This window comes from Vitis riparia, chromosome 5, assembly GCF_004353265.1.
Source record: "Vitis riparia cultivar Riparia Gloire de Montpellier isolate 1030 chromosome 5, EGFV_Vit.rip_1.0, whole genome shotgun sequence".
Taxonomy (NCBI): Eukaryota; Viridiplantae; Streptophyta; class Magnoliopsida; order Vitales; family Vitaceae; genus Vitis; species Vitis riparia.
Window position 1 is genome coordinate 3,277,062 of NC_048435.1, and position 16,783 is coordinate 3,293,844.

The 16,783-nt window shown below is 37.1% G+C and overlaps 2 protein-coding genes across 4 annotated transcripts; one reads left to right on the forward strand and one right to left on the reverse strand.

Moving 5' to 3' along the window:
• On the forward strand, positions 1 to 2,932 carry LOC117914281 (acyl carrier protein 1, chloroplastic-like). Its single transcript, XM_034829534.1, has 4 exons — positions 1 to 144; positions 1,376 to 1,480; positions 2,050 to 2,172; positions 2,575 to 2,932. The coding sequence occupies exons 1-4, from the start codon at positions 79 to 81 to the stop codon at positions 2,695 to 2,697; spliced, it is 417 nt and encodes a 138-aa protein (XP_034685425.1). The 5' UTR covers positions 1 to 78; the 3' UTR covers positions 2,698 to 2,932.
• A 90-nt stretch (positions 2,933 to 3,022) lies between these two features.
• Positions 3,023 to 15,600, reverse strand: LOC117914279 (serine/threonine-protein kinase RUNKEL). Of its 3 annotated transcripts, none has more exons than XR_004651253.1 (12): positions 15,336 to 15,600; positions 15,146 to 15,235; positions 14,067 to 14,119; positions 13,792 to 13,867; positions 12,933 to 12,994; positions 12,758 to 12,836; positions 12,600 to 12,659; positions 10,800 to 12,452; positions 9,713 to 10,582; positions 8,078 to 9,203; positions 7,908 to 7,995; positions 3,023 to 3,339 (listed from the first exon to the last, which is right to left on the reverse strand). XR_004651253.1 is itself a non-coding variant. In XM_034829533.1 (11 exons), the coding sequence occupies exons 1-10, from the start codon at positions 15,381 to 15,383 to the stop codon at positions 8,088 to 8,090; spliced, it is 4,107 nt and encodes a 1,368-aa protein (XP_034685424.1). In that variant the 5' UTR covers positions 15,384 to 15,600; the 3' UTR covers positions 7,733 to 7,995; positions 8,078 to 8,087. The 3 variants fall into 3 exon arrangements, 1 of the variants encoding a protein (XP_034685424.1); XR_004651254.1 differs by lacking the exon at positions 3,023 to 3,339 and adding an exon at positions 6,381 to 6,574; XM_034829533.1 differs by lacking the exon at positions 3,023 to 3,339 and having other exon boundaries at positions 7,733 to 7,995.
• Between the last annotated feature and the right edge of the window lie 1,183 nt (positions 15,601 to 16,783).

Genomic DNA, 16,783 nt, shown 5'->3' on the forward strand with positions numbered 1-16,783 from the left:
ACTCTTCGTGCTCTCCGTCTCTCACATCTTATTCATCTCTCTCTCAATCTCTCGCCTCTCAGATCTCTCCTCCCCTCAATGGCTTCCGCCTCAGGAGTTTCCATGTCCTTGAGCTCCATCACTTGCTCCTTCAAGAAAAACCAGGTAACAACACCTTGATCATCCATTTTTCTAGGTTTCAATCGCTATTTTAATGGTTGATTTGGTTGTTCGTGATATGATCTCAATGTCTATGAAATGGTTTCTCTGTTTGATTTTGATGATCGATTTTTTGATGATCATGTGTTTTTTGTGTATTCGTTTTTCATCTGTGTGTAAAAATCCTCTCATTTTCTCTGCTCTCGTGGCTCGTTAGAATCAAGGGAAGTAATCTGGAACCGGTGAAACTAGTTTTCAGATGGCAGTTTTGTGGAAATTGGTTTTAGCCGTCGTTACTTTTGAAGATTTTTTAACTGCTGGATTCGAATCAGATGGTTAAAGTTATTCACGAATATATGCTTGTTTAGAATAGTTTTTTAACTCGGTCTGATCTATATCATAGTATCGAAGAGTTGCATTGGCTCCCAATGCGAATGAGACCTATAAAGAAATTGTTTGATAGAAAGGTAAAGGCGGCAAAGTAGATGCTAAAAGAACCAAGATCCAATTCCAGGTGTATTAAAAAGTGCTTGAGGATCCAAACAGCTTCTTCAGGCTACCCTAGTGCACATTTTATGGCTAAGATGTAATTTTGTGCAAAATTAAGGGCATTTTCTGATTGTGTCCATCTTGAGGAAGCGTTTTGATTTTGGAAACTATTCGCTCATTTAAAAATTTGAGTGATGCCATACACTCCAAAGAGGCCTTTTATTTTGCTACCTCAAACCTAAATAAGGAACAAATGCCTTTGATTTTGCACAAATTTACATGGTATGTCACTCAATTTGTTGTAGAAGTTAACTGAAGGGCTTTTGCAAAGCACAAATCATTTTCCCAAAAAATTTAGAGAATCTAAAAGTATATACAAATTAATTTCAAAGCAAAGTCCAAGCATGCATTGATGCATCCGCAATGGCCTAACTTAATGGTACAAGTGTACAACCATTTAGTTAAGAAAGGTTGTTTCTTTTCATGGAATTGTTTTGGATGAATGAATGATACTTTTTGTACTATTGCATTGTTGGTTTGGAGCTGTATAAATATGTGTTTTACTTTATTATACTGCTAATTGAACAGTAACTTGGCAAGGCATGTGACTTAACGTTATAAGCTGCAATTTATGATGAATATTTTGTGCCTTTTCTTGCTTAAGGGGAAAATGTTTTACTTGCCTCATTTTGAAATTTTTTTTCCGTCCCTTCTCTTATTCAGTTATTCTGGTTGAATGTCAAAGCAGGTTCCCATCTCCAGTCTCAAATCAGTTTCTATGCCAATCAAAGGGAAAAGCTTCCAATCTCTAAGGCTGCGGACAGGGCCCTCCCGCCTTCGTGTTTCCTGTGCAGTATGTTCCTTTAAGACTGATATCATACTCCTCTGTTGAGTCATCTGTATGATTGACATGAATTGTTTTCTTCTTTCAATGCTTCAATTAATTTAAAATCTCAAACTTTTGGTTATACATTAATCTGTTAATATAGAAACCTGGCTGCTACAAAACAACCAAGGAATTTCATACCAGATTCTGCATTTGGCATTTAGCATGGTAGCATATGATTCCATGCGTTTGGTTGGTTCATCAAGCGCAGTTGATATTCCTATTCTTTTTATAGTTTTCTTATACTTATTGATTTCACTTTATCATAGAGGAAATGCAGTGCTGAGCTGTGATTTACACACCTGATTAGATAGTCGAAATAAGGAAAATCTGATGAGTTGCTTTTGCATAGAAAGAAGCATCAATTTAGGGGTTGTAAAATCTAAATGGTGTCACTTCATGTGATAGAGATACTACATTATCCATCTCTTATCACCATATAATGTTAGAGATTGTCAGAGATGCTACATTTTACATTGTCAAACCTACCGTGCATTTGATAATTTAACCAGCATAGATATTCCAATGCTGAGCAGGCCAAACCGGAGACAGTGAATAAGGTGTGCGACATTGTGAGGAAACAGCTTGCACTGCCAGCTGACTCTGAGGTCACTGGAGAGTCAAAGTTTGCAACACTTGGAGCTGATTCTCTGGATACTGTAAGTAATATCCATCCTTCGAACATTTCTCCTTGTTTCCGTTCACTTCATATCTTATTTTAGTTCATTGCACACCTATCTGTTGTTATCACCACGATCATCCTCATCATCATCATCATTTATTTTCTTCAAATTGTACTTCCCTTTTTTGGTTAGAGTCATGATGTGCAGATCCAAGTTAAAGAAAACTTGTGAAGGCACTTGAGATTTCTAAGATAAACCAGATTTCGGTTCATTCTGCTCCAGAAAATTAACCGAGACATAATCTTCATTGTCTGGCAGCATATGCTTCCTTTCTCCCAAAGAAAGAAAGAAAGAAAGAAATCCAGCAGCCATCTGACTCTTTAACCATGTTTGCTTGATCAATGTAACTAAGAGAGATTTTCCTTTCTATCCATATAGGTTGAGATTGTGATGGGCCTTGAAGAGGAATTTGGGATCAGTGTTGAAGAAGAAAGTGCCCAGGGTATTGCCACTGTCCAAGATGCTGCAGATCTCATCGAACAGCTCATCTCAAATAAGTGAGATAAAATATGGCGGCAAAACGCCCTACAGTGTCTCATTTGTAGGTTCCTTGTTTGGCCCAAAATCTTTTGAATTTTTTTTTTCCTACTCCCCTGTTGCTCACAGGGCACCTAGCCCCCTTGTGATGTTTGTCTGTTAGTTTATTTCTGTTTTTCTTTGTTTCTTCTATATTGACTCATGTGTCACTTTTGTTGGTTAGGCTTGTCATCAAAGTTAATCTAGTTTAAGTTATGTTCGTATGCCTCTTTGCTCTGTTTGTTTTATTATATATATATTCCATAATAAATGAGCGCCCATCCATATAGACCGTTTGAAAATATTAGTGGGAGAAATACTAGATTTGAACAGGCCTGGATTCCGATTGAAGACGTTGTTGGGCTGGATCTGGTTTTGTTAAAACATTGTTGATACAAAAATTTGTGTTTTGTTTTTTTCCTCTCTTTTTCTGGCCGGTGAAGGGGTGGTGAACTAGCCTCTGCAGCCGGTTGGTTTGGGTTTTGATTTTGAGGTGATGCCAAGGACCAAGGCTGTTCTTGGTCTTTTATACTTGTATCCCTGGACAACGGCCAGAAAAGCCTGGGAACTTGGTAGATATCCCTTCAACCATTAAAGCCGGCATCGCTGTTGATGACTCTGAAATTGCTGATCCACAAATCGAAACCCACTCATCAATACCAAAAAGTGCATCAAAATCTGTGTTTTTCCCACACATATACACCTTCAAATAAAAATGGGAGGCTTTCCAACCCATATACAACAATAAACAACGAAAAGGGGCTAGAATTTCATGTATTTCCGAGGAAAGGATAATATCCTCTCAAGTCAAAAGTAATATAAATTCATAGTAATATGAAAAAATGAGTTTCATTCCAGTTATACTTTTAAATCAACACATGAAAACGCACTTCTGAAATAAAAAAAAACCTTCGGAGAAATATGCCAGGATAGCCTATAATTCACCTTGTTAAAATTGAAGCTGTTGTTTCTCCTTAGAACTGTTTTGTACTAAGAGTAGTGTCTGTTCTAAATAATGTTTATTATTAGTGGCCCCTCCCCTCAGCTTGTCGTAGTGCTATGCGGAAGAAGCCTCTCTTTTTATTACCTTTGGCTGGAGCGCATTATAGGAACATGCTGCATTGTGGACTGTTACAATTTTTTTCTTTGGGCCTACACAAATTACCCTTTCAAGGGATGCATCATCACGGCACTCAAATAAGATAGCCAGTAGCCACCATAACTGGTAGGGTAATGGGTATTCAAGAGATGGCTGTACCCTATATATAGATAAAGCCCCCCTTTACCAAAAATTGCTTTATCTAATCGCCAAGTCCAACAGAGTATATGAGCCAACCCACAATCACATGCATAAAAGATTATGAAAAAAGGTGGAAAAGGAGAGAGATAAGGACAAGATTGGTGAGGCGTTTTTACCACAAGTATCGCATTCTTAATGCTTGTAAATTTGGCTATAGGCCTATAGCACAAAGTAGTCTCTCTTTTCTACTTCAATACTAAAAACGCTGAAACGTTGAAATTTTAACTTCCAAATCACCAATAATCTCCTCACAAGATTTGTACGTGGTGGGAGTGTCTTAAATAATTCAATGCTCACAAGAGAAGGAGATTTACTAAGTTAACTTTAGACAAGAATATGTGACTGATTTAACACCTAGTATTCACGGATGCGCGTAACATGCACCTGGGACGGAATCTTTTTTTCCCCAAAATGGAGGCACAGATCCACGCGCTGCCCATAACAATTGCAACTTGCAATTAATTAGCAAGAAATACAGGGAAAATTGCCAGTTTTTAAGGGTTGGAGTTCTGGAGAAACATATTGGTTTATGTTCATTTGAAAGACCCCAGTATTCATTCCCCCATTTGTACAACCACGAAAAAGAAAAAGAAAAAAAGGGGGGGGGGAAGCACCATTACATCTCCTGCACTCAATTTCTCTACAATATATATAGAAGAAAATACAACTGCCCACGCTTCACAAAAGGAAAAAAAACTAAAAAAATCTATAGATTTATTCTATCGTCACAATGCCACAGCTCATTTGACATACTAACTATACTACATAACCATATTTACCACGAACAATGAAAAATGAACATGAACGAAGATGGGAACCTGCAAAGAACAATTGAATCCTCCAGTAAGCAACACCACAACCCCAACAAAGCTACAGCAACCAAAAGGCCGGTAGACCCAGAAACACAACTAAATATAGAGATTCCACTGCATTGAGAGACCCTAGTGAGGTAGCTGGCAGAGAGGCAGAGGGAGAGATTGCAAAATCAGGGCCAAGTGCGACGACATCATCAGGATTTGGTGGGCTTGGGTTGGAAGGAATGGTGGGCATGGAGGACCCAGTTGGAACAGGAAGCACACCACCAGGGGAAGGAAAAAGAGGAGAAATGTCTGGTGACAATGGTGGGAGAGGAGATAGAGCTGGATTTAGCAAGACTGCTGGAGATGTTGAGATAGTAGAGGTCTGCAAATGTAGTTGCTCAGGGGATAAAGATAGTAAAGGTGAGAGCATGAAAGGCATGATGAGTACTAAGAGAAGCCAAAAGGAGGCCATTCTAATGATAATGAAATCACTCTCCACTTCTTGGAGACTGTAATTAATGTGAAGTCCCAAGAGAGAGGAAGGGGGTGCGGGTGACACTGTTTGTGGGCTTTTCTGGTGGAAATTATGATTAAAATTTGAAACCATTAAAAGGTATAAACACAGCTTCTAGGTGGGGTGTGGGTGCCAGGTGGCTGGATATGAGTGGATTGTGATGAGAAGATACAGGTTGGCATGTGTGAGAAAACAGACAAAGATTGTTAGGCGTATGTTTTGATTTGATGCGTTTGTTAGTAGGGGATTCCTTTCTGCACGTGATGCACTTATTTCCCCTTTCTAATAAATGTCTTTGAGTTTAGCATATTTCCTAAGTTTTAAACTAAGCTTATACTTATATCATTGAGGTATTAAAGTTTTGTTTAATTGTGTAAGAGAAATTATTAGCAAAGAAAATGAACAAATTCAAGGAAAGAGAAACAAAACAAATTTCAGGCCATTGACTTCTGCCTCAATCTTTCTCCTTTTCCTAGGCAAAAATGATGAAAATTGCAGACATATAAAAATTTTCACTAAATTTTGATTACCTTTTCTTCCTACTTTGTATATCATAATTATTATTAAAAGAATTAAAAAAAAGGTTCTTTTTCTTAATTCTATTTAGAATCATTTTATGCCAAAGAAAGGGGACTAACCGGCGTCCATTGAATGAAAATTAAGGTACGGCCGGGGAATGAGACACAAGGAAAAGAGGACGGATGGCCCCCGACAATCAAGCATCCACTGGACATAACTAGCTAATTGTCAAAAAGTCAATACCACCCTTTATACAAGGGCTTCTTGAGTGACAAATTAAGGGGGCAAAAATGTCAAAACGTTGAGGCAAACGGCAAAGCGGAGCGCTAGCTAGCGACAATGACCCCCCGCAAATCACGGGGTCCACCGAAATGACGACCCATCAATCGACCACAAAGGATGTTCCAGTCAGTCATTTAAATTCAACAAACAGAAAAAGTAAAAATCAAAAATCAAATCTAATTTGGATACAGTTGTCAAATGGCCCACATACAATTATGATATAAGGAGACTGAGGAAAAAAATTTTAGATTGAGGTTATTTATGGCTACAGTTTTATCGCCCCCAGCACTCTGCGAATCCTATGGCAAGCAGCAAACTTCGTGACATTGTCTCTGCTATCTCGATGGTTGGGCATGTTTGTAGTTTCAAGCAAAATCCTTTCTTGTATTATAGAAAGTCAAAGATATTCTGAAGTCCTTCCCTGAACGCTCATTCCTGACCCCCTACCTAGAAATACTTGATAATCAAACACATCAAAATTTGGAAGAGAGTTTTGGACGATAATGTAGTTGCATCAAAAGGAACCTAACTTCCTCGCGAGTGAAGCCATTTCTAGGATTGTTTACTAACTCTTTTAAGTGAACCTAAACGAGAAAATGTATTAACTCAATAGCCACGACCAGAGAGGGCTAACCTCTTCCTGGGCATCATGGAAGGTAAAAGGCAGTGAAGGAGGAAAAACATACTGAAATGGCTGAACCCTCTCCATGCCCATCCACGCCATAAGCCTAGGATGGACGGTAAATGACAAGGAATCTTGCCAGCAATTGTATTGAGTGGCGACAACATCAACCATTATATTTCACTCCCCGGCCTCATCCAGTTCCTTGCGTTCTCACGGGTCTCTAAAAGGGTTAGATATATTAGTCCAGGGTCTTTGTGCTTTCACTCTCAAAGTTTACATGGGACAAATTTGTGATTTTGAAAGATGTCACTTGTTCTAGGGTAGTCTTCACTCAGATCTAGATACAGAGGGCATGTTGGAGATTAAATTCTGCCAATTTGTGATTTTGAAAGATGTCACTTGCTCTAGTGTAAATAAAGTTCATAGAACTGCTCATGGGCATCTTGGCTTGACCCAAAAGCTCTTTCACCAACTGAGCAAAGGAACAAATTCTGGCTGTGTCCCCACTTCCATACCCCAATTTAAATAAGGTTAATTTCACTCATATTCCCTCAGGTTTTGGATAAATGTACGTGACCCCTCGTTGATTTGAAATTTCATCAAATTTTCCCGTATTTTGAGTAGGAGGGAGGTGAGTGAAAATAACAAATACTTCCCCTATCCTTTTCATTTATTATTTTCACTTACCTCCCCTCTCAATCAAAATGAAGTAATTGATGAAATTTCAAATCAATGTATTTAATCAAAATCAAGAAGGTGAATAAAATTAACCCTTTAAAATAATATGTACATTGAAGAAGGGAGGTTATTGAATTAATATGTAAATCAATGAATGAAGGTAAAATGTTGTAAAAACAAAATATTTATTATCTGCAATAACGGAGCTGCATTTAGTGACTTCTACACTGAAGGAAATGTGTATCTAAATCCTAAGATGTGGAAATTAGTCTGTTGCCCATACCACCATGCATAAGAATAAATAAATAATAAAAATTGCACAGGGGCTTTTATATAAATGACATTAATTCTCAAGAAAAAAATATACTGAACTGAATATGTCAATGATGTTACATACATGGATTATACAACGACAGGCCAATCATATCTGGACCAAATTGTGATAATTGAGTTGGAAAAAGAAAAAATAGAACTCACCTCAATATAAGGACTGTTGAACCCGTGTCTGGAATGCAGAAAAATGGTCTTTCATGACTTTTTGAAACTCAATTAACCTTCGAAGTCCCTGCAAATAAATGTAGATCACAACTCAGAAATTATGGACCCTTTTGAAACAAAAGGCAGGGAACAACAAAACAATAGGCAACCTCCAGGACTTCAATTGCACCGGGGAAGCCGCTGCAACTCCTTGGCAACAAGCAAAGCAGCATCAGCTACGCCTGGGATGCTTGAGTTTTTAAGCTCAGAAACAATGGTTTCAAGTCTTGAAATCTCTGGGATAGATATTGATAATATCATTGCATGTGACAAATATTGCCTACAGGAGTACCCAAGAGCATGCAGCATCCGCAGCACCAGTAAGTGAGAGACAGCCCTTCGCCAGGACTCAAGAAGTGCACTAACCTTTGAGAGATTAGTTAGAAAACCAGTAGTGGCTTCCCTGGGAGCAGCCTTGAGCAACAAAACCACACATTCAGAAGCTATATCTGCAACATTGGCTTCATCTGAGCCACTTAATTCCAGAAAAACACTAACGTTGCTACCAAAGTCCATTATATCCCTTATGTATTGCTGCTGATCAACTGCACCTCTCACTTCAGTAGGACCATCACATATGAGAGTTGGTTCTTTTGAATAGATGAAGCCTTTTCTACTGCCTACTGAACGTAGAAGAAAAGCCCTACACAGGCCAAGAGTAGGTTCAAGAAAATCTTCCATATCTTTTGCATTGACAAACTCAAGAAGGTTTCCAATCTTCCTGACTACTTTTAATTGAGAGAGCAACTTGGTTTCCATTTCAGGAGCAGATGCCAGAGCCAGACACAGCTTAACGCTGTTTACATTTGCACTTGAAAGATCACCAAGCAAAAATTCAAAGCACTGGGAGACTGTCTCCATATGTAGAATATCTGGAATTCTAATGTAATTAAACTCGATAAACATCACAAGAAGCTTCTGCGCATACATGGGAATGGGATCTTCATCCTCAATGAGAGTGGGGTAAAGGGGCAGGAAGTGAGTATTGGATATGGACTTCAAGTCCTCTGATCTTTGCTCAACTTCTGATGGTTCATTCAAGTATATGACCATTGCATCAAATAGAATTTTCAGGCACAAAAATCTGGCATCTCCATCTTTGTTCCCCCTGTACAGAACAGCCAAACTTGGGAGAATTTCACCAATGAAAACATTAGCGCTTTCAAGAATTACAGAGGGCTCCTCTGTTATAGACTCAAGCACTCGCAGAAGAGTTATTTGGAAGTCATCCCTACCCTGAAATTAAATGAAAGAGGTAATATATGTCAACTGGTTAATATCTTTTAATTTTTCATGTCAGTTAGGACTGTGCCCAATTTGTTCACACCCTAATGGGTAGAAGCAACAATCTGACCAAGACAACTACAGTAACACAAAGACCACCCTACCTTACTAACCCACCCACCCCCAACCCACACACAAGTAAAACTAGGAATCTATTCCAAAATCATTTATAGCCATTTGATCTATGACCGATTTCACAAAGCACGGGTACATCATGCAACCACTTGCCTAAGCAATTTTCCAAGACCTTCAGGCCCCAAAGTTAGTTGGACATAATTCCATGTTTCCTAATATTAGTAGTAATGCAGTACTAATTATATATATATATATATATTAGCTATCCACATTAAACATCATATCCTATTTAGTTTGGGACAACCAGTAAAGAAAAAAAGTTCAAGCTAAAAAAGCATGGAATGGAAATGAATATCCAAATGCAGGCTCAGTTGCAGCTATTTTACCTGAAATGGTGACTCTGCAAGTTTGATTAGATTTGCCAATTGCTGCAGCACTTGATGATTCACAACCCTGTGCTTAAATGATGAGCTCCCAAGAAGATGAAGAACAACAGGAAACAAATGAACATTAATTTTTGGGGCAGCCCGATTGGTAAGGCCAACAATTTGGCCATGCCGCCTTCCTCCCATCATTTGCTGAATATCTCCAGTTATAGTCTCCAGCAAACCTGGAATAGTAGATGACACAACATGCAAAAATGCATCTAAACACTGCTGGACATAGCTATCCTTCTCTTTTACCAGCCTGTCCACTGCTGAGAGGAACCTAGCATTGCAAAAAAAATGAGGCAGCCATCTCTTACCATTCTTACAAAGGAGGGCTACAAAAACAAGTGTCTTTCCTCTCAAAACCTCACTTCCCTGCTCGATAAGAGACACGAGACTAGGAACCAGATTCTTATCCTCCACCAAGGGCAGAAGGTGCCGGCCAATGTTTGTGAACATATGGCTTCCAAGCATGGCCATGTTTAGAAGGTTTAAGCTGATTTGCTGCTCACGTGGACTGCCTTTGACAAGGGCAGTTACAGTGTCCCTGAATGAAAGCTTGTCTATGACTGATTGAATACTAGGAGGATGAAAACGAACCAGTCGTACTAGACACGATCCTGCTGTGAGTCTCATGCTCTCTTGTTTCCCTGCAGCCCTAAATATATAGCACAGGTTATTAATTACATCCTGGCTGGTGAAACGAGCTGCCCAGTTCCCTCCCTGACTGCATATGTTTTCTATTGTTCTCAGTGCATACTGTTGAGTTACATCATCCTCTCCTTTCCGTAAAATTGATGACACCAATGATATTAACGCATTTGAAACCTGCTCAAAAAAGAAAAGCTAAACTTTCATCTAGGAAAAAATGGAAGGAGACAAACAAGGGCAGGGAAGAATATGGAAAGGACTAGAAACATCCTCTAATAATGGTTCTATAAGAAAATCATCTTTGAGACATGAATGGAGGTGTCTAAGAAGAATCCCCAAAAATAAAAAATAAGCTACTAATAAGAAGGGCTTTGGCAATAAAATAAAAGCTAACCTGCCAACCAGATGAGGACCTGCTATCCTTTGATGGGGATTCCGGTGGATTGTTATCTTTAGCATGTTCATTCTGAGTGGATATATAAAATAGCAACTCACCCAATGCAGCCATAGAAAACCTCCTTACTTTTTCCTGCCTATCTCTAAGACCGTCAGTAAGAGAACCTAAAATTCCAGAACTTGCCAAATCATCATCAATGAAAGTAGAATGCCGAATTAACAAACCAATCAGTGAAGCAAGCTGAACACGCAAAGCAGATGCCTTGGACTGTCGGAGCATTTTGACAATAACCATCATGATTGGCCCATTGGTTAAGATATTCGCAGCATCAGCATTATTGCTCAACATTTCAAGGTATTTGATCACATTCTGCTTCTCTGCAATGGTAGTGTTACCATTAAAGATGGTTATAATCCTATTGTTGAGTGAATCAAGCTGCTCCTTGGACATCTTGATGAAATCAGATGCTGCCAGTGCATCAAAGGGAAGAGAAGGAAGTGTCTCTGGCAATTTATCAGCTTTTCTACTGGGCATTACGGGTCTAACTGAGAGATCGGAAGGATGCCAAAGCACGTGCGAAATGTTACCAGATGATTTTGAAGAATCAAAATCAACAGCAGAACCTGAACCTTCTTTAACCCTCTGGATTCTAACCTGAGGACTAACACTGGGCGGGGTAGCAGCCACTTCAACATGGTCTGATTCATGATCAAATGTTCTTGAGTCATCTGAGACAGGTATGCTGACAACATGTGCAGTATCTAGTTGGTTTGTGTTATCTTCCATCTCTTCCACTTTCCCCTGATGCTGAGTTTGACTTGACAATTTGTCTTCAGGAGTAAAGTTTGAAGTATCAGACCCATCAGGTTCATCATGTGGCTCATCTTCAGTGTTTTCATTAAAATCAAGTTCCATATCTGTGTTCTCAATTTTAACCTCAGAATCATTTTCAGAGTTATTTGGCAAGGGCCTTCGGTAGTTTTCCTTCTCATTCTCTCTGTGTAAGTTTGATTTTGCAATTCTTGAGAGCCTTAAAAGATTCACACCCCCGGTAGCACTTGAAGGATCTTTCTGCTTCTCATCAGCTACTCTTCCAGTAGCCTTTGTTTGAGCTCTGCGTCCACCTGTTATACCTTTAACTGGTGTTTCATAACCTTTTAATCCCAAAATAGAATTCTCATCTTGTTTGGGAGTCCCTTTTGAATCTCTGTCACGATATTTAGGAGGGGTCTTATTTTGGAGAGGCTTGTCACCATTCCGTTCGGATAGACACAGTTTAGAATAAAGGTCTATCAAATTATCAAAAGCAGGCTGAGGAGGTAGAGGCACTGATGTGAATTTTGTTCTCCAGAAAGCATGCCCACAAAGTTCAGGCCACTGTATTCTTTCAGCTGGATCTTTTACCAGGAGAGAATTGATTAGATTAACAAAGGGACGGCTCGGCGTACCAGGCAGGGTTGGAGTGGGATCTGAGAGGATGGATTTTACTAACTGAGTAAATTCTCTTCCCACAAAGGGGGGTCTTCCAGCATAGCACTCATACAGTACACAACCAAGGGCCCAGAAATCAGAAGCATAAGAATGCACGCCTCCGTCCTGAAACAGCTCTGGAGCCATGTAACACGGTGTTCCACGTTTTGCTTGTGGCAACTAGACAAGTCCATAAGAAGGAAATTACATAAACAAACTCTTAGTTAAAAATTTAAAAAAAAAATATTGCATTTTCAAATTGAATACCCATATACTCCCAAGTAAATGAAGCACATGTGGGAAATGTTGCAATAAATAGAAACGCACCATGGAAGAAGGTGTTTTTGATATATCACTCAATTTTCTTGCTAATCCAAAATCACATAGCTGAATTGCACAAAGATAAAAGGGAAATTAGTTTATATATAATAGACATTGTATTGGCAATGACCAAACTAAACAAGGAAGAAATAGCACATAGCTACCTTTGTGCGCCCATTCTCATCCAATAGGATATTTGATGGTTTTAAGTCACAGTATATGATTCCCTTAGAATGTAAAAACCTGACAAACAATTGCCAGAGAATAACTCAGAAAAAATAACAAAATATAGCAGATCCACAAAGGAAATAATAAATCAATACTAATGAGTATTCTTACTGCAAAGCTCTGACAAGGTCACGGGCAAGATCATGTACTGAATCTTCAGGAAGCTGACTATCCTGGAACTCATTAACTAGAAGATTAATATTCCAATTGTATATAGATAGCTAAGGAATACACTAATATTCAGATTAATGACATATGTCAGAAATTCTGAGATTCATTGCTTATACAATACACAGAGCAAAGACCAGTACTACAGAATTATTCAAGGAGTTAAATTCCAGAAAATTATAATGATAGATAGAGACCTGTGAAAATACTGTTGTAAATCATTTTCAATTTCAAAACCCAAAGATCTTTTCCAGAATTTTCAAGGGAAACTCTTTTTTACAAGAGTCAACTATTTTAGGTTTTCTCTGAAAACAATGGTAAAAGTTGATTGCTATGTCTATGATGGGAACAGTACTCAGGCTAAAGCCCCAACTGCAATCATATAAAACATTTTTCGGTGAGCAATCATACAGAATATTTAAAAATCATATCCAACATGGTAAACATAGGAAGGCCATAAACTGATCAAATGCAACTAGCCCTTGTTTTCACGATTTCGCAATGTAAAGTCCATACTGTTTAAAAAGGATGCTCCTACTTGATAAGAACACCTATATTCATCCACATGTTGCATTTAGTTTACTGGGGTTGCTATGTTGAACAACTCACATATGTTTTGGATGCCTAATCTAATGCCTCTGTCCTTTCATCGTAGTGCCTATCTAATCAACTTCAACCACAGATTATCCATAATATTTAGTGTATCAACAAAATCCCACAATTCTTTCTGCTTATAACAATTATTCGAGGAAAAAATTAATTATTAAATCCAAAGTTTATATGAATATTAAGTAACCATCACCTGCCGTAATAAGGTCATAAGATCTCCTCCGACACAATATTCCAAAACTAACCACAAGTGAGCAGAAGTTTCATACCTAATGTGCAAAAAATATGAGAAAATGTTACTCAACTGAAATTCCAAGAGAGAAAAGAAATGGCACTCCAGAAGTACCACATAGTAGATTATTCTACAGGCAAATGCAGTTCAAGTAATCATCTAACTAAATGACTACTTCCAAACCACTCTAACAAGCATTGCATGATATTGTGTTCCCAAATATCTGAAAGCCTTACCAAGAAAAAAATTTTAGTACATTCGAGTGATCTAGAGAGTGAAGAATCCTAACCTGCATTCGAAAAAACAAAGGGCACATCAGCTAAAGCACACGCAAGATAGAATGCAAGAATACTACCCATCATGACTGCACAAATTTGTGATTTCAGATCACCTTAGAAGCTGCAGTTCTTATTCACAACAAATAATTCTCTTCATTCCTACTCATTTACTTGGCCAGTTAAGCAAAGAGAATGCAAAACAAGGATAGCACAAAGGAAAACTGAGTACTTGTCTAAGCCCGATTCTCAGGAGAGAGCATGGCACTGTGGTAGATCTTGCTCCACCAATACAAGTAGCTTCACTAAACATCCTAGGGAAAACTATAGCAAATCTTGCAATTATAGTTCCTATGTGAATAGTTTCACAGAACCACTACAACAGCCTGAGGGATCAGTGTGAGACCTTCTAATCAATCACCATTACCAGTATAAAACAGCACCATAATTTGAGCTATGTTTAGAGTGCTCTGTTTGGCTGGAAAAAAATAAATACGTACATTCTAATGATAAAAAGGAGCAAAATAGAAGAAGACAAAACTATTTAATTTTCAGATTTTCCAAAAATTGGGATCCAAACAAAACTAAATTCCACGAGAAATTTCAGAATACAATTATCCAACTTGGGGCAAAATTTTCTTTTTATGAAAATCATGACAACATAAAAATAAAAATAAACTGGAAGCAAAACAGACCAACAGATCCAAGGTTTCTTTTATTTCCTTTTCCTCAGTTTTCTGGGCAACCAAATAAAGGGAAAGTGCCAAGCAACTTTAAAATTATAAAAGCATTCACTAACTCTGTTACTAATTTTATTTCCCGTTTCTGCAATTGGTTCAATCTAATATCCAGATACCAATCATTTCAACAAAAACAGCTCAAACTTCAAACTATTCCGAACTAGCTCAATGTTTAGATTCCCATCCATGAAACGCAGATCAACACATACGATCAACAATTAACCTACAACTACTTCAATAAACGCAAAAAAAAAAAAAAAAATTAACCAATCAACCAGAGATAATAAAATGGGAACTTACTTCTTGTAGAAGTTTGTTCTTCTGCGATTTATCCACACTCTTAATCGCGAAGTACTCAATACTCTTCTTCTTCCTCCCTTTGTACACAGTCTATCAAATCCAGAAAAACACGCATGTTCGAAGATTTGATCCAAACGAGCTTATGGAAAAAAAAAATGGTGAAGAACTAAGAGAGAAATTGCAATATTACCGAGTATTTGCCTCTGCCAATGGCCTCGTAGATATGATATTGATTCATGGATGCTGGATCGATTTGTCTAGGGTTTCGACTCTGGAGCAAGAATGAAGATAATCGGACAGATCAAAGAGGTGGTGAAGTGGATGAGAACTCAGAAACGAGGATTGGGATGTTTGGTTATGGTTACGGCGAAATGACTTCGGCGATTGGCATAAAGAGGACGAGGAGAGAGAGATGGGGGATGAGAGAGAATGAGCGGGAACAAAACAATTGAAAATCAAAATGTAAGGTTAAAAAAAGCTCATCGAGGTTAAGTAGGAGTTTCGATTTATATCCAAACGTATGAAAATTTTGTGGTGACGTGACGTCTACAGAGAGAAAAGGACACATGGCATGCTTAACAACTAGCTTTCATTGAAAACAAAAATTATGAAAATAAATACTTTTTAAAAATGTTTTGTTTGGTTTTAGGAGATAAAGAAATTTAAGAAAAATAATTTTTTTATGTTTGACTATTTTATCAAAAATATCAAATAAAATAAAATATAATTAACATTAGTAAAAAATTTATGTATTTTCAAATTATTTAATTTTTATATCGATGAGTTAAAATAACAAAAAATGAATTTGAAATAACAAATAAAAATATTTTATTAATTTTAAATCTTTAATTTTTCCTTTTATTTTTTTCTTTATTTTCTTTTCATTGTATTTTCTTTCAAATTTTTCAAAAACCAAACATAATCTAAAAGTTATAAGAAAAATTAAAAATAATCAAAGTTTACAAATCACTTGTTTACAAGTTTTTTTATTGTCATAATTTTAACTATGCCTTTTTTATTTGTTTCTCCTATTTATTACATTAAAACTACTTGTATTATTATTAATATTAAATATTAATACTCGTATTAATAATATTATTTATTTAATTAGTGTTATCGATGCTTGTGGCTTTTATTATAAAAAATCATTCATAATGACAATCGATCGAGTTTGAAGTGTGAATGCCCTAGTACTGTGTATTAATATAAAAGTTAAAATACAAGTACAATAAAAATGCATTGATCTAATAACAAAAATACACTAAAAATATAAGTGGTAATGGATTGTGGATGGTTTTATGGAAGTTTCAAGGTTCAAGTCACAATTGAGACAAAATTTATCTAAGAAAAAATAAATAATCTTTTTTTCAATTTACAATGTTTTTTAATTTTCATAACGTTTTTTATTTAATTTCACAAGGTTTGTATGTTTTATTATAAGAATCGTTCAATATAGCAATTCACTAAGCATATGATACTAATGTACTAATACTGTGCATTAATATAAAAGCTAAGATACAAGTACATCGAAAATGCATTAATCTTACAACACGCATACACTAAAGGCACAATGCATTGCAACATGACTTAATTTCTTTTTCTTTTTTTTTTTTTTACTTTATGCAAACATATGCTTGC